This window comes from Trachurus japonicus, chromosome 11 (assembly GCF_045865225.1).
Source record: "Trachurus japonicus isolate A0001 chromosome 11, Traja_1.0".
Lineage (NCBI taxonomy): Eukaryota > Metazoa > Chordata > Actinopteri > Carangiformes > Carangidae > Trachurus > Trachurus japonicus.
Window position 1 is genome coordinate 16,202,054 of NC_140917.1, and position 18,803 is coordinate 16,220,856.

At 42.0% G+C, this 18,803-nt stretch overlaps 1 protein-coding gene across 1 annotated transcript in view; it reads left to right on the forward strand.

Annotated features, from left to right (window-relative positions):
- Positions 1-3,542: 3,542 nt before the first annotated feature.
- Positions 3,543-18,803, forward strand: part of LOC146978552 (oxysterol-binding protein-related protein 10-like) — a 73,100-nt gene continuing 57,839 nt past the window's right edge. Inside the window, exon 1 of the mRNA XM_085791291.1 lies at positions 3,543-4,188. Coding sequence (XP_085647417.1) covers positions 3,902-4,188 — 287 coding nt within the window. The 5' untranslated portion in view covers positions 3,543-3,901. The remainder of the gene's footprint in view (positions 4,189-18,803) is intronic.

Sequence of the window (18,803 nt, forward strand, 5' to 3'; positions counted from 1 at the left end):
GCAGAAGTAATGGTGCGTTCCAGGCAGGCTTTTTAACCCGTAAGTCTCGACTTCAAGTCACCAGTTACGAGTTTGTAGCGTTCCAGGCAAGTTACGAGTTACGAACTGGGAACTGGGAGTAGATCGATCTAGTACAAGTTCACAGGTGGGAAGTTACGAGTTTGACTGTACGTTCTAACGGGTAACCATAGGAACAGGTCGGAAAAACACGAGTTACGAGTTGCCTGGAACGCATCATAAGCGATCCGGTCGTTTCAGCTAATGCTGCGTTCCAGGCAGGCTTTTGAAACCGTAAATTACAGCTTTAAGTCACAACTTACGACTTTGTAGCGTTTCAGGCAACCCACTCGTGTTTTTCCGACCTGTTTTACCGGTGAAAGTCACTATAACGGCCACTCGTAACTTCCAACCCGTGAACTCGTACCAGATTGAACTGGTACCACTTCACAGGTCGGAAAAACACGAGTTACGAGTTGCCTTGAACGCACCATAACAGTCCTCGTCCCGACGTCACCACATTCACGGCATCCCTTGGCTGCACACACAGCCCTGCATGCCGTTCTCTCTCCTCATTGGATAAAAACTGTAGGATACGAGAAAAGTTTTCTCCTCGGCTCAGAGCAGAGCAGAGTGACTGACAGACCCGTGTTTCAGTCCAAACACTCTATGTAAGTGATTGCTGTCGGAAGATATAACTATTTAAGACTTATATTAACACAAATATATCACTTACTTCTGCTTTAAGAGAGGCTGATATAGACAGAAATATGATAAACAAATAGAGGGGTGGTTGAAAGTGGTGAGGGAGGGAGGTTGAAGAAGATTAGGATACAGGTGGACAGAGCAGAGGGAGGATACAGGGAAAAGTGATGGAGGAGATTAAGGTGTCACCATCACACTTGTAAGAAGTGTAGCAGTGGCAGCTGAACAGGATCAATTTCATCCAGAAAATTGATTTTTTTTTCTTTTCTCAAGGATGCTGTGTCTGGTCAAACTGTTCAGACAAATTGGTCCTAGCTTCTGTCCTTGCAGGCCTCCTACTTGATATTATGGACTCTTGGCCTCCGCACCCCAATTTTCTAAGCCCTGACCTCTGAGGTGAAGAGCCTGACTTCCTGGCCCCTTCACCTCAGATGTCCCGAAGGCACTTGAAACTGGCTTAGTCATGCACTCCTCGCTCAGCCTCCTCTGATGATCCTTGCGCTGATCACACACAGTGAATCTGTGACTTGTGGTGCGCTCCTTATTTTTCTTGCTGTGGATGCTCCTGGTTTTGTTTCTGGCCCCTGCTCCTAATCTCTTTCCATCCACTTCAGTTTCATCCTTCTCTCCTCAGGAGTCAGTCTCCTGATGCTCTACAGACAATCTCTATCTGAGCCTCAATCTCGCCATTTATCCATCTTGCAGCTCTTAGTGTTTGTAATAAAGATGACAGACAGACAAACAGACAGGTGGAGATCCCTTGATTTATTATAGGATTATGACAGACTGCTGTTTTATGTGCTGTAAAATGTTATGATTTCCCCCTGTGAAATACCTATAAGGTGACCTTACCTTGTGACCTCTGTGTCATTCAATTTCTTTTTCTGTAGGCATGCTGTTTGTTTAGTAACGCGCAAGTTTCGCACCGGTCTAATATAACCAATGACAGTATAATATTCCTGGCATCGTTGTAATCTTGCTATATACCCAGGGGGCAAAGCAAAAAAACGGACACGGAGCGTTGTAAAAGGTTTGACACCAGAAATGATATCTAGGAACTTGAAGGATTAAATCCTGGGTGGACAACCTGGTCAACTAGCTGCTGGAAAGCTACAGGGGGCCAAAACCCCTTTCTTGGGTCATTTTGCTGGCGAAATGATGTAAATGCAAATATTTAGGTACTACAATGGCATAAATAGTCATACAACTATAAAATTTGGCAGAGAGTATCTTGACACATAGGGGGAGGCATGAAAAAAAGATTCTGGGGTTTGTTGCAACTCGATTTTAAAATATCACCCTCAACATCCCAAAAAAGACCAAAAAAAGTACTGTTCGCCTGACAAATTCTCATGAAAATTCTTATTTTTCAGCACTTTATGGAGAATATCTATGCTTAACATGTATATAGAAAATTTCCTTAATTCATAAACTTCCATTTGAGTCCAAGATAGCCTTTCTACTAGCTACTGGAAAGCTACAGGCTGTCTCCAAACAATGCAACACCTATTGTGAAAAACTACATGTTAACTGGCATGATCAGAAACCATTCTATTTCTGGTCTCCCCAAAGTGAACAGATAGATAGAGAAGACCGTTGGCCACAGCAAGTGGGGCTTTTGAGATAGAAAGGCTATCTTGGACTCAAATGGAAGCTTATGAATTAAGGAAATTTTCTATATACATGTTAAGCAGATATTCTCCATAAAGTGCTGAAAAATAAGAATTTTCATGAGAATTTGTCAGGCGAACAGTACTTTTTTTGGTCTTTTTTGGGATGTTGAGGGTGATATCTTAAAATCGAGTTGCAACAAACCCCAGAATCTTGTTTTCATGCCTCCCCCTATGTGTCAAGATACTCTCTGCCAAATTTTATAGTTGTATGACTATTTATGCCATTGTAGTACCTAAATATTTGCATTTACATCATTTCGCCAGCAAAATGACCCAAGAAAGGGGTTTTGGCCCCCTGTAGCTTTCCAGCAGCTAGTTGACCGGGTTGTCCACCCAGGTTTTAATCCTTCAAGTTCCTAGATATCATTTCTGGTGTCAAACCTTTTACAACGCTCCGTGTCCGTTTTTCAAAAAACTGGGATTTTGCCCCCTGGGTAATACGGTAGTTAAGTTGGTTGAGTTATTGTCACTCTCATTTCTGTGGCATGGCAAACATCTGGCCCCACCCCCTATGGGATTATAAGGCACAGCTGTTTCACAAAACATGCACCTTATGATACATATTTTTTCTACAAAAGAGCAAAAGTAAAGAAATGGTAAAAACAAAACATAAGCGCTTCTATTTTATGATGCATATGTACCTGCATCCACACCTCTTCTGGTCCTTTATCTTCTCCAGGTGTCTAATTTAAAGTACTGAGCATTTCCTGTTAAAAGAAACAAAAGAAAAGAAAATATAACTCATCCTTATTCAAAGAGGATATCGTACAATTCTGCTTTCCCTCCGGTTAAGCAAATCATCCAACACCCCAGGTAGCCTACCAAAGCTCAGCTTAGCACGACACCGATGCATTGTAAAAAAAAAAAAAAAAAAAGATCTCAGTATTTGTATTCATTTATTTATCATATCGGTTTATGTCATTTTCTTCCCATTATTTTCTAAAACATGCAGGAAGTCTCGTGTATCAGCCTAATAGATGAGTCATCTTCAGCGTCAGCTTTTTCTGCTGGCATTTGCAATATTTTTTATTTATTTATTTAGGTATAGAGTTTGTTTTTTTTAATGTATAATGATATGTATAATAAGATTGCTCTGTAATATCCGGGGGGCAGGTCCAGAGTGGAGGGGGAGTGTCTGCGCGCTGCTCCTGCCCTCCGACCAGGAAAACGCTGGAGGAGACCCGGAGAGCCACACAGTCACAGCCGCGCACTGCAGAGGGGAGAGCAGGACGCGGACACCACCGAGGACTATGTCCGCTTTGACACACACCGAGGGACGCTCACTCCGCCGGCGCAGCGCAGTCGATGCACATCCGCTGCCTCTGCTGTAGGTCCGCGCAGGCATACATCGCCCCGTTTCACACTTATGGTCTTCTGAAACCTTCTTCACCACCACCACCACCACCACTGCTGCTGTTGCTGCTGCTGCTTCTGGTCCATCCCTGTCCCCTCCTCCTCCTCCTCCTCCTCCCCTCTCTCTCTCTCCTCCTCCTCCTCCACCTCCTCCTCTCCGTCCCGTCGCCAGGATGGACAAGACGCTCTGCAGTCCGCATCCCGGGACCAACAAAACCAACTCTTCCTCCGCGGACCGCGCCAACTCGGCGGTGTGGAAGCCCGGCGGCCGGGGAGGGTCGCACAGCCCCGGCTCCGGCTCACTAGGCGGCCCGGCCGGAGCGGGAGGCAGCGGCAGCCGCGGAGCTGGGCTGGGGAACAGCATGAATCTGCAGCAGCAACAGCAGCAGGAGGTTCGCAAGAGGCAGCTGGAAGGAGTGCTGAGCAAATACACCAACCTGATCCAAGGCTGGCAGAACAGGTAAGCACATGGATGGAGGGGAGGGGGCGTTCATACATGACTCACTCTCTCTCGCTCCAGGTCCGTGGCTTCGTGTTGTTATTTGCCCCGTCCACGTTGCACTTTTACCTCCACGTCACTGCGAGGGGGGGAGGAGGAGGAGGGCGGGTGAGGTGAGGGGGTGTAAGTCCAAACCTCCCACACACAGGCTTGCAGGCCTGCTAATGAACTAGTTTGCTAACTACTGAGTCAAGGAAACACTAATGTCAACAAATGCAGAGAGGCAGCTGCAGAGATACCATGAGTTTGGAAAGGGTGCATCAGACACACTGGCTCACTAATTTTGAGTTAGTTAGCTATATAGTGATAAAGTGGGCTGGTTCTGAGTTCCATCATGCATCTTTGGTCTTTGAACTGTTTTGAAAGTAGCCTACAAGAATTCACCAAGAAAATAATTGGTATGTAAGTAATGCAAAATTATCGTTAGTTGCAGGCCTAGCCTACTGAATTCCACTTTCATATATTCTGCCTCATACTGTACTGGCAATGGTCAAAACGTAGACATATTTCAGTATTATGCAGCCCAGCATAGGATTCAACCACCCACGATCTTCATTATTAACTTTCAAAAGTTAAAGAATTGGTAACAATCCTTGCTCAGGATCATGTTCTTATATTTTTTATTCTACCAGCCAAATAAAACCCAGCTATAATTATAGTTATAGTATAGTATAAATATAGTTATGATGTCTCATGTGACAAAAATCATTATACCCTTTTATTACAGAGGCTGGTAATGGCAAATGTTTGGTTTTGATCAAATAGTTGCTAAAACTGTAAGCCTGCTAGCAGATTTATCAACAAATCGTTGCAGTTTGAAAATGCCTGACACCTGACATAATTCCTAGCCACCTGGAGGCAGCACAAACAGTCTGCGAACCCAACATTGCCATAGCTCCTTTTAAATATGGCAAAATCCTGGCAGAGAACAATTTCTTATTTACACATCCAGCAGTTATGTAGAAACATTTAGAATTAATTTAGGCTCACGTTCCCGGCCATCTGAGCCCAATATTGACTGTTGTTTGGTCTTTACCAGCTCCTTAGGGAAATTTCTGGCTCTTTAGCAGCCAAATGCTCTGATGTGTTCACCAGCTAATCTCTCAACTGTGTCTATCTGCTGTTTCCTGCTGAACAGGTACAGCACAATGTTTTTTTTAGAGCTTTTTCAATGAAAACAGATGCCCGCTGCGATTGAAAATGACTCTATGAGAGAGAGTAGTGGGTGAAACAAACAGTAAAGTTACAGCTGACGGCAAAACAATGAGCTGAAACTCACTATAACGCTCTGCAGTGGAGTGGAACAGCAGATGAAAGTGACTGTCTGTAGATGCATCACTACAAGCCAGTACTTTCACAATGTCAGTTGATATTATCATAAATATAGAGTAACATTTAAAGGTATCATTGGTTTATATTGTCTGTATTTTGGCTAGAATAAATATCAGCTGAGAAAATATATTTAAATTTGAGCTGCAAGCAGCATTTAACGGGCCTTTGTGCTGCCACATGTCCGCCACCCGAACTTTTAGAAAACTTTATTAATTGAAATCCACAATAAAATAGATACATATTTCATACATACATTGCACAATATACAATATAAATACAAAAAAATGCATACACAATATAATACAATATAAGTACAAAATATACAATATCAATTCAACGCTGTTTGGGTCCCCGCGCCACCCAAAGCAGGCGTGGTGGCGGCCGCCAAACATCACAATAAATGCATATTACATACATTACACAATATATAATACAATAAAATAAGAAGAAATATGCATTACATATGCATCTGAAAGTACAAAATTAAAGCTGCAAGCGGCATTGAATGGGCCGTCGTGCTACCTGAAGCGGCCGTGCGTGGTGGCATCCGCTGTGCAAGGGACTTTATTAAAATTCACAAAATGCATATTACATACATTACACAAGATACATACAAAAATACATACACAATATAATACAATATAAATTACGAGTAAATATAAAGTATTCATTACACATACATCTGAAGAACATACAAATATAAATTAAAGCTGCAATCAGCAGTGGGCCCTCGTGCTACCCGAAGCGGCCATGCGTGTTGGCAGGCGCTGGACAGCGTGAGGGACTTCATTAAAATTCACAATAAATGCATATTACATAGGTTACACAATATACATACAAAAACAGAAAAATATAAATACAACCGGATGGGGAGAAGTGGAGTGAAATGATGAGTGACTTGTGCAAAAATGGCAGATCAGTAGTGTAATAGTGTCAAATGGTAAAGAGTCCAGAGTGAAGGTTGTTATGTTGTGTTGTGCAGTGTAATGGCCGTGGGCATACCAGTGGTAGCGTTCGTTTTTGCACCGCGGATGCAGCAGCCTGTTGCTGAAGGAACTGCTTAGGTTTCCCACGCACGATCTGATATCACCAAGTAAACAACAGCCAAGGACTAACCCTAACCCTAACCCTAAACCTAACCGGTTGGTTATAACAGTGCTCCTGTTAATTACTTGGTGATATCAGATCATGCGTTTCCCACAGTGTCAACATCCTCAGTCCAAAGACCTGTCCTCTGTGAACTCTGAAAGATCTCAATGTCCGAACAATCTCAATGTCCGAACGATCTCAATGTCCGAACGATCTCAATGTCCGAACGAGCTCAATGTCCGAACGATCTCAATGTCCGAACGAGCTCAATGTCCGAACGATCTCAATGTCCAAACCCTGGATGTTCATCAGTGCAGTGGAAATGTTCCTTTGCGCAGCAATACTGCCTTCTTGGAAAAATGTATGGCTGAGGACTGAGTGAGGCTGCCAATCATCCACCGGACTGGAGAAATGATCCACCAATCTGTGGGCGGTGGTCAGTGAGGATTCATTTCGCAAGCGTGATTATGATGATAGAAACAGGAAGTAATTAACCATATACATTCAAAAGCTTTTGCTCAAACAAAATAGAAAGCGAAGAAAATGGAAGAATGGATGTTATGACTGTCTCGTCCCCACCAAGATGTATGTCAGGGCTGTGAATCTGAAACCCAATCCATGTGTTGCCTTGCCTTGCCTTGCCTAGATACAGTAGTTAGAATTTGTGAACTACTTAAAATCCTGACTTATGTTTTACAATTACATTTAGAAAAACACAGAATGTGTTTGCATTTATCATTTAACAAATCAGTTCATTCTTCAATATCCCAGCCACCCCCTGACAGACATCTTTCTCCCTTTATATCCTTTTTTATCCCCAATAATTACTGACCCATTTCCAGACTTAAAGTGCTTAAAGTGTTTGAAGCCCTTCCTGCTTAACAACACATAACAATGACATTACCAGTGAATGTTAATCAGAATTAAGATTAGGCCAAACTCTGCTAAAATGCTAAAAAAAATAACATCTTTGGCTTTTTAGATACTATCACATCACCTTTTTTGACAGTATTGGACTTGAACTACCATTAGAAAAACACCACACAAAGCCTAGGCATGGCTAATTTTCCATTTACAATAATATTTACAAATATACATAATAAAATTCACTTAATCCTTGAAAGTAAATCACTTTTTTTTTTAAAGCCTATCACTCTTAAAATGATTATCTTAGGAGCTTTAAATAGTGAAATGATTTCATCGTTTTATCTACAGCAGTGAACATTTGTCTTATAGTTGCAAAACATTTTCATGACTCACACTCCTTGCAGTATTAAAAACACAGAGGTGAATTACTCTCTTACGTAAGATAAATCAATACTGTACCTTAAAGCAGAAGTAAGCGATCCGGTTGTTTTGGCTAACTTCCTGTCAGCCGATGGAGTTGGCAGTCCCCGCCCTCGTCCCTACGTCACCACATTCACGCGCATCCCTTGGCTGCACACACAGAGAGGACCGCCCCCTTATGCCGTTCTCTCTCCTCATTGGATAAAGGTTGTAGGATACAAGGAAAGTTTTCTCCTCGGCTTAAAGCAGAGCAGAGTGACTGACAGACCCGTGTTTCGGACCAAACACTCTATATAAGTGATTGCTGTCAGAAGATATAACTATTTAAGAATTATAGTAACACAAATATTCCGCTTACTTCTGCTTTAAGAAGCGATAGCGCAAATTAGTGATCAAGTGTGAGTCTACTGTGGCAGCACATTTGAAGTGCCCACTCAAACTTAATCCTCTGCTCTGTAACGTTAACTATACATTTTGAGATAAAATCATCACCTTACCTTAGGAACTTGAAATCTCCTACCAGATTAGTTGAAATGTTTTCTCTTACTGACTTGTACACTGGTCGGGCCAAACTAAACTCTTGACTCAATTGACTCCATCTGTGACATCATAGTGCCTGATGGAACATGTATGAAGATTTCAAATGACCAAATATGGACAATGCACTCCCCATTTTATTTATTGCATTAATTGATTAATCTCCTGGTTATTTTTTTCAGCTCAGAGATCGATCTATTAGTCGAGAAAATATTGGAACACGTTGAAAAATGCTTGTCACAGTCTGACACCTTTGTTTTGTCTAAACAAAGGCCCCAAAACTGAACATGTTTGACTACAAGACAAAGAAAGTTTTGCAATTTTGGATCTAAAGTATTTAACATTGATACTGATTATGACATGATTGATGAGGAAATAGCATCCTGTTTTTTTTATTGATTGACTATTGCTGATCTAGTTTTAAGAAGGACTTTGCGTGAGGCTATTGCACTGGGTTATGCAGGTGTAGGACATTCGTGTGTGTTCAGTCTCCATTGTGTGCTTCCTGCTGCAGGTTGATGTGGTTGCTGATATGCCTTATTGGTTTGTTTTTATTGCTTTGAACAGATATTAGCTGTGGTCGTATGATACTCTGTTGCTGCAGCCGCTCTCATAATGAAGTGCAGAATACTTCTGTCGTCATCACAGTGGTGCATTATTGTGCGACTGCACAGTACCTCATGTAGCATTTATGGGTGTACTCCCTGCCCTCTCCCGTTCACTCAAGACACAGAGATGAATACTGAGAGAGATTATGAGGAGCTGTGTGTGTGTGTTTTTAATTTAAAAAATACTACTCTAGCTTTACTTGTTGTTGTGAGTCACATTAAACATCTGGCTGTGGTTTTATGTGTTCTTTAAAAAGAATAGAAATTCTTTTCTTGTGAATTTCCAGTCTAACACAAAACTCCTGTACAGTTGAATGCAGTTGGATTGTGCAGCATTTCTCCTCTGCAGCTGCAGTGTGAATTGGACATGGAATTAGTTCTTTGTATAGAGAGCAAAAATAAGTGTATAATGTATAGTGCCTGGCTGGAGTGGTGCTGCAGAGAAGAAGGGAGCCGAGGCTGTGGTGTACTGTATAGGATCTGGGCTGGGAGCCAGTGTATGTGAGGGAGGTGGGGTAGAGAGGCGGAGGTGGAGAGAACGAGCCGTTGCTCCCTGCTCTCCTATTAAACTGACAGGTAGATGATGCACTGAACCGGCGCTTGATATGCACCCACAGGAATACCTGGGTAACAAAGACGCACAGAGGAAGTAGTCAGGTGGTATTGACCAAAAGAAATATAAATTGTGTCTGATGTTCATGTGGACTTTCTCACCTCACTTGAACAGTTGAGCGCACATACAGTCGTATGAATCGTATGTGAGCAAATATCCCGCTCTGGTGTGGTTTGAGCAGGTTTGGTTTATTCTTTGCGAAGGCACCTGTCCCGTTTCAATTTCAATGTGCCTGAAGGCGAAGGTCTAGCTTTCAAGGAGAGATTCTTTCAGCTCATTGACCTGAGCTGGAGCCGTGGCCTCGAGCCTGAGTGAATGTGTAGACACAGATAGTGAACACTGACTAAAACATCCTGAAAATGTGGCCTGAAACTGAAAAGCTTTTCAGTATGCAGGCAGATCAAATTCTTGTGCACAAAGAGTTACTACAGCACTGACCTCCTGCCAGCGCCGCACCAGTTAGAACTACGATTGTTGGGGTCACTAATCGAAACTATTAGCTCATTAGTAAACATTTTCATTCCTCAAAAGCATGACTGTGCAATCCTGGGAACATTTGCATGCAAATTTATGGTGTTCAAGGTTATTTATTTTTCTTTTGAGTCACACATTTTGCTTGGTGCTGGTTCTACAAACAGTATGTAGAGAGGATGTGACTAATCAAGGCCTTGTTGTTTATGTGCAACACTGCACCACAGATGAGTTAACCCCAGAGTACGGCTGCACCATTTGTGTGCAATGTCCAAACCACAGAAGCTGCAATTTCTGATGAAGGTGAAATGTGTGAACATATTTGTTTGGGACAAGTCCAACAAACATGAAATTATCAATTATATAAGTTAACATGAAGCAGAAAGGATCATTCACACACAAATTGCACATCACAATATCTGCCCATATAGACGTAATATGAGCATTTTTAATTTGCATACTGTGCAGCGTTACCTATAGTATATAAGTGAATTAAGTTGAGAGAATATTTTTATGTGTTACCTTTGATGTTTCTGTTCCTTTTAAGTTAGCATTTTCTGGTCATGGTAGTAAAACAGATGTGCAAATCTTGATTAAGCAATCAGAGAGTTCCTTAGAAAATGACTCATCTCTTCAAAAAAAAAAAAAAAAAACTTAAAGAAAAAAGTGAACAGCCTTTGGTTAGCTCAGAATGAATTGTATCATCCTTAAAAAAAACCCATTAGAGCAAGAAGAAAAGGATCAGGATGGTCCATCAATTCCAGGTTGTGTTCAGCATTTACATACACTTAATATGTCTAAGTGCCTACAGCTTTTAAATATAAACACATCTGAAGGAGGAGAGACCGTGCGGTTGGAGGACGGTGTTGGAGTAATTACGGTTGTCAGTCACGTCCTGGCGTTTGTCACGTGGGGGAGCACATTGTGTGTGTTTGGCAGGTGCTGTCATGGTGGGCAGCGGACCTGAGTGCAGCTAATTCTGCCTCACTGCGTGGGTGGCCATGTGTCAGCGTGAAGTGCTGCTATGTTGTGTAGGTGCTGTGTGTGTGTATGTGTCACAGAAAATGTGCTAGGTAGCGATTTTTTTTTTTAGTTCCTTTACACGAACACATTTGCATTTACATGGACACATGCCCCTCAGCCGGCGAAAACGGTCATATGAAATCCTCTAAGAAATAGAAAGACTTTGTTATAGACTGGAGGTGTGGTGTTTGAAAGAAGTGGATGTTTAAGATACAGTACAGAAAGCTGCTTTTGAGATGGATTCTGGGAAATCTAGGATCAGCACTTTTTAAAGCTTGACCAATATCAGATTTTTATTAAGGTAGTTTGGTCTTTATTTAGCAGCAGTTGTAGAGGTATAGACAGGAAGTGTGGGGAAACAGAAGAGTATGACATAAACAAAGGTTCCCAGGTATGGATGTTGTTGTTTTAGCATGTGTGCTGACCATTTGGCCAATGGGATTCCCCAGTTGCCCAAAACCTATGAAAGTGTAGGCTAATAAAGAAAACAAAAGTCAAAAGAAACAAAGAGATGAATTGATAGATTACCTCCTTTAAAGGGATAGTGCAACATTTTGGCAAATTGGCCCATTGCCATAATCCCTATAGTTTTAGCAGTCGGCTCGTTACCTTGTCGGTGCAAGCTATTTTTAGAACGGCAGCAGAGCAGAGCAGAGCCACGAGCTGCTCAGACCTTCGCTTATTGCTGATGAATGTTCACTGTTGTAGTTTGTATTTTCCTTGTGGATTAAGGATGTAATCCAAAACATTCTTCTGTTTGGCACAAAGTAATATGACCTGTTTGACAGTTGTATGCCAGTGAGTTAGCTACTCACCAGTTATTGGGGGACTATGCATAATATTTCATTTAATACCGAACCCTTAACTTAGTCTATGGATTGAAACCACTTTAAACTTGACTCTCAAATGGCGAAATGCATTTGACATAAATACATGAGCACATGCACACAGATGTGTTATCATGTATAAATACTTGAGAGTCTATTTCAGAGATAATGACTCTACATTTCACATCCTCTGGGCCTCCATGTCAAGTGATTAGGCTGCGCACACACGTACTCACATGTACTTCTATTACTGGTACAAATATGGCTGTGTGATGATTAACACAGGATTCACCTGTTGGAAAGTGCTGTGTGTGTGTGTTTGTGAGTGTGTGACTGTGTGGTCATGCTCGGTGTGTGATAATTCATGTCAAATTTGTTGCCTCTAAAAGCGAAACAGAGAGCAGAGGTTTTTCGGTCACGGACGATGGCTCAAAGCTGGTTACCACGGTGATGATGGTGGACTTTGTTCCCAAAAAACAAAGCAAGACAAAACAAAAAGATTGAGATTAATTTTAAAACTGCAGCGCCAAGCGAGGTCTGACGTGCAACTTTTCATGCAGGAGATATCGCTCTGTTGTTAGTGTTTTAATCTGGTTTTCATCGACTTAACCTAATGACTGTTATTATTTGCATGCAGATCACAGAAGCCCCCCCTCCCCCTGCCCCCCTCCACTCTCCTCTTCTGTAGCCCGCTCTATGATTATGGGGCTGTTAGGATTTTTTATTCTACATGTGTAGATTTCTAAATGTATGTCTTCCTGAGCGTGCAGCGGGGCCGGGGAGGACAGTGTGAGGGATGAATCATTTCTTTGCAGTTGTGCTCCTCAGTGGAAAGGAGCACTGCTCTGCTTCTCTGATCAAAGCTGTTTGTCGGGGTAATGCGGCTCTGGTGGGTGTCTCTGTGGCGGAGCGGAGAGGGAAAACTCAAGAGTGTTAGCTTGGCTTCATGTTAATTTGTTTTTGCTGGTAGAAAAACAAAAGAAAGGTTTTTGTAGATGTTAACAAACGATCTGAGGTCAGGGTCCTCTTCATTTGCTCCGGAGCTTTTAATCAGTTCTCTAGTCTTCATCAACACATTGCATTTTCTCACTCTTAGTCAAACTGCTAATGTTCAAACTATAGTCTGATGTGTAATTAAAAGCATGGACCTTGAGATGGTCGCGCTGGTTTTCTGGTGTCAGGAGTTTGATGTCAGGCTCATTTGTTGCACCACTTTTTTCTTCACAATCTTTATTGGATTTTCATTTTTAAAAAGGACATACAAGAACAAATAACAACAGAGAAGTGTGTAAAATGGTACAGAAGTGTACAAACATACACTGTCAGATCAAATTTTTCATTTTGATCAAAGCTGAGACTTGATCCTGCAGGAGCTTCATTTTTTAGGCTAAAATTGAATTTCAGGTCCATTTATTTATGAGTCCACTCAGTAGTAGTGGCCCAGTACCAGAGTTTGGACGGGGTTCAGGTCGTTTTCAGTCTAATCGGGTTGAGTAGGGTCCTGTTTTACTGCCATGTGTCAGTAGGTCTCTCCAAGCTTCTGTTTGGATCTTGATCACTGACGATATATTTAGTGTTTACAGTCCAGCTGGCTGTAGGACGACGCTTTATTGTTAGTGCAGGAGGTGCAAACAAAAATTTCACTTCTTATGATAAACAGATATTTGAAGTTTAAAGGTAAATTTCTATAACTTAACATTCTTTGGATTTTGTTACATTGCAGCTCTTTTCAACCACAGTCGCTTTTTCATTGCATCACGCTGCTGCCAGTGTTGGTTCTCTCTCTCTCTCTCTCTCTCTCTCTCTCTCTCTTTATTAGGGTCTGTTTGGGTCGACTGCATTTTGACAGCTTATTCCGGCTGTCAGATCTGGTCTGAAGCAAATAAAAATGTATTTATGCAAGTTGCTTTCTTATTAGTCTGTTTTCAATATTTTGGACAAGTAAATTTCTCAAATTGAATCTGATCATTCGGTTATAATAAAAGAACACTCACTGTGCTGAATCTACTGAGAAGTACCATCTCCTCAAGTCAGTCAAAACCATAAGCTCAGAACCAAATGTCAGAGGTTTCCAAATAAATGTGCAGTAAGTGCAGGCAGCATCTAACAAGCCTGAGACTCTACTGAGAAGTTGGTGGTTTAAAAACCAACCAGATCGGCCACAAACATATCTTAAACAGGTTAACCTGTTTAAATGCACATTGCCAGGGGGAAGGGAGGAGGGTTAGCTGTGAGTTTTTTATGACAGTGAAAAACAAAGTGACCAAAACTGCGAAAAAGCCTTGCTTTAGTAGGCCTACTAACGGTAATAAAGGTTACTCTATGGCTGCTAAGCTGTACACTGTATTGTCAAAGATGTATTACTGAACAGGTGTCTGTCAATCTGCTTCCAATAACTTGTGTGATCTACTACTTTGCTCCTGTTCTGATGCATCTTCTTTCCTCTGGGCATTTTTGAGAATTAATTGATAAAAGATCAGGGACGAGATACAAATTCTGCTGACGAGCGATAACCCACAGTGTTAATGCCATTCGAAAAAAGCTGTGTTTCTGTTGATGTGGACAAATCCTTGACTAAGCTCTTTTTTTTTTTTTTTTTTAACAGTGTTAATATTGTTATGGTTTATTTGAATGATATCAGCAAAATGTATTTGTAGCTCTTTGTTGTTACATTTCAGCTGCTGCTGATGAAAAACCAGAAAAGCCACTGAAAACACATTTCTTTTTTCTTTGCTTGGGAAAAAAAGAAACTTAAATGTTTCTGTGCAGATATTTATGTTTGAGATGTTTATAAATAAATAGAGATAGAGACACTTTATTCATCCCAGGGTGAAAAATTAACCTATAGTTGTTTATTTAAAACCTCTTAGCAGTTCATAATATGATATGAATCATTGATATCTGCAGTCTGCCATGAAGGATGCTTAGCATTTAAAACAGGCTGCAATAAGATAAGATACTAATAAGATTTTCTTTTTTTTTTTAGTGTATAAAATGTCAGATGGCACAAAAAGTCAGTTTCACCAACAGCCCTGCTTTAAAACATGACAAAGTGCTGTGTTGGTGAGGGAGTGTTGCCTTAGTTACCACTGAGACATGATGAAACAGAACCAAGTAAATCCAATTAGACGAACAAAGTTGAGAAGGTTTTTCAGTAGTAAAAAAAAACAACAAAAGCTGCACAGTGGTTTGTTAAAACTACAAGATAGGATGATCACCACAGTCGTTTTATCTTTCCTATGATGATTCAGACATAAACAGTAGAAATAGAGAAGTTGCATCACAAAATAATCCAGTAAAACTATGCGCTTGCTTCTTGAGATTTGAGCTGTAGTGCATAATTGTGATGTTACACGTATGCTGTTGATGCTTGTTGACTTAATCCAGCTCAGTCTTTCGTGACGTCTTGATGCAGCTTCACTGGACATGGTGTTAACTTAAATTGACTCTTTCTAGGTGAGAACTTGCTCAGCGAGGCTTTTAGGTGGTGTAACAAACGCAGGGATGTTGCTGCCGGACGTTGATGTTCATTCAGTCCGTCATTGTGTTTCATTTTCCTCCAATCCGCTGCAGCCTCCTGCTCCCCGAACGTTAAAAGTTCACCTGGAGCCCAGAGAGTGCGCGGCCTCCCCCGATCGTGTAATGTCAGCATCGGTTTGTTGTTATCCTGCACCATCCATCATGCTAAAGGTCTGCACTGAGGTTGAGCTGCAAAGGGGAAAGTGGCTGGAGGGGTCGACGGTAAAAGCCTCCACTCTGCTGACTGAACACGAGATAAGACTTCATACACGGCGCAGTACGTGTGTGTGTGTGTGTGAAAGAGAGAAAGAGATAGAGGTGCATAAAAACTGACGCAGGCAGATTGTTCTCTGGTTGGCTGTGGTCAACATAAATCACCAGCTCTCCTGGTGGAAGGGGGGCACGACTGTGAGTGAGGATCAATTTTCAGACAGCAGTATTCACTGCGTCCTCTCCAGGGAACTCGAGAAGGTTCATGGGAAAATGCCCACAGTAATGTGAGGAGTTCTCTGTCCTCATAACCTGTGCATGATCCACTCGGATGTCATTTCTTATCCTAAAATACAGATGTTTGAGTCAGTGTTATAGTTTGATATTCAAGTGATGTAGTTAGTTATGTGTCCTGCATTCCTGATGCATAATCTGAAAGCATGCAGTCTAATCACAATCAGTGCTACTAACGACTGCCGTATTTTCCCATATTCCATGTAAACTGTCTTCCTGTCTGTATCCAACATCTATTGCATCTCTGCCCGTCCTGGGTGAGGAATCCCTCCTCTGTTGTTCACCCTGAGGTTTCTCCTGTTTTTTCCTTGTTAAAAAGGAACTGTGCATTTTTTTTTACCTTAATTAAACAGTTTAGGAGTAATTGTGATGGTTAATTGACTTGTTATGGGGAGAATAAAGGCTCTCTTCCTTCCACCTAAAGTCTCTTAGCCGAAAAACAACCTTCGCAAGATCAGCGCCTCCGACCCGGTGTCCCAGATCTCGTCTCGTGAGGAACGTGGACTGCTTTACGGCACCACGACACAAACAGGCCCTGTAATCCGTAATCTCTTGTTAACGTTGCCCACCTTGGTAGACATCGCACCACGGATTGCCTTCTTGCCGGCTTCATTGGAACCAAATGCACATTGCCAGGGAGGAGGGTTAGCGGTGAGTTTTTTACGATAGTAAAAAATGCACTCCAGAACTGTAGGGGGAGCTCCGTAGAGAAAGACAGAGTGACCAAAACAGCGAAAAAGCCTTGCTACTTACTACTAACCAGTCACCACTGATTTCATTTCCACAATTCAGAGTAGTAACAACTTAATAGTCAATAAACTCAGGTTTACACTGCTCGATGCTGCGTTCAGTCATGTCAATGATGTTTTAATGATTATGGGAACTGCTGTAATATAAAAAAAGGAAAACATAGTCTGAGAAGAGCCCATTTTCTTTCAAGTAAGCAGAAGTAGAAAACACCACTTTTTTGATTATCTATTTTTGATTACAGACACCATTTTATTTGAATTTTTATTGCCTAATTTATTTGGTGTAAACTGATAGTTTGACTAATAGTGAAAACATACTGTATGTCTGGTGTCATGACCGGAAAACCATGCCACATAATGTTAAAGCAGAAGTAAGCGGAATGTTGGTGTTAATATAAGTCATGGTCTGGGTGAATCCTCGATTCTGATTGGCTGCTGGGTGTCCATTAAAAAGTGATAATGGACACCCATAAAGATGTTCCGGTAAAATAGCCTGATTGCGTTCTAAATATTACTGCGCTGGCTCAAACGCTTGTTGGTAACCACGGCAACGGACACTCGGACCATAACAACTTTTTTTCAGCGCATCACGGCACTGGAGTCTGTAAACACACCAGCGGTAAGAAGTGCACTGGCCGTCTGAAATAATACTTTGTGTCACGTAACATTTGAGCCATCACCTCACCTCCCTTCACTGATCAACTACCAGGCTGTGGCAGAGTCACTGACTGTGACTGTACGCTGCGGTCACAGCGGGTCCCTCTTTTTTTTTTTTTTATCGCCGACGAGTGTTATTAAATAGTCCGCTCGGCTCAGCCGCTTAAAGACGTGTGATTTTAACGGTAAAAACAACATTTTAACGGTAAAAACAACATTAAATTATAAGTAATTGATTTAATATGTATTTATCTCGTAAGTGACCATGGTATAAGCGGGATTATCAGAGATTAATGGACTTCGCGGAAGCAACCGTCCTCCGCTTCGCGTCGGACGGTTCACGCCTCCGCGTCGTCCATTAATTTCTGATAATGGACACCTCGTCGGGCATTATCCCTTACATATCTTCCGACAGCAATCACTTACATAGAGTGTTTGGTCCGAAACACGAGTCTGTCAGTCACTCTGCTCTGCTGTAAGCCGAGGAGAAAACTTATTGTATACTTCCTTGTATCTTACAAGCTTTATCCAATGAGGAGAGAGAACGGCATGAAGGGCTGTGTGTGCAGCCAAGGGATGCGCGTGAATGTTGTAAGGACGAGGACCAATAGATCCATGACGAGGGCGGGGGCTGCTAACTCCATCGGCTGACAAGAGGTTAGCCAAAACGACCGGATCGCTTACTTCTGCTTTAAGTTACACAAAGAGTGAATCCAAAGAAAAACATGAATTTATATAAACCTAACTCAAACAACAGTGTGGCAGTCAGTAGATCAGAAGTGAGAGAGTCGGCATGAAAGACAAAAAGTTAAGTGAAGTATTGGCTGAAAGAGAAAAGGCATGTTTTGTGTGGACGTTGTAGGCTACATGTTTCTGCAGACAAACAGCACAACTGTCGAGCTGGATGAATCAGCCGAGGTGGTAGCGTGTGGTAGTGAGACGGCAGCATGAGGGCAGATTGCTCTTTGAAAATATGTGAGACATCTATTTAAAAACATTGCACCTGAGAGATGCTGGGGGTGGACAGGTGACACCTCGCAGTCTCTTCAAATATCACTGCAGGCGTGATGTGGCGATGGGAGGAAGCAACAGCTGCGTCTCCGCTCGATGGAGGCAGCTGATCGATAACTGGAGCTTCTGTAATCACGAGTGGAGAGAGAGAGAGAGAGAGAGAGAGAGAGAGAGAGAGAGAGAACATTGATTTGTTTAAAATGGTGACTCTTGCAGGAAAAAAGAGGAGACCAGGAAAACCAGGAGTACACAAACAAAGACGACCGCTGCTACCTCAGGCCCACGGTGCACAAACGGCGAAAGGTTATCCAGAGCCAGCCGGTGCCGCTCCGGCCTGCACTGACCTGCA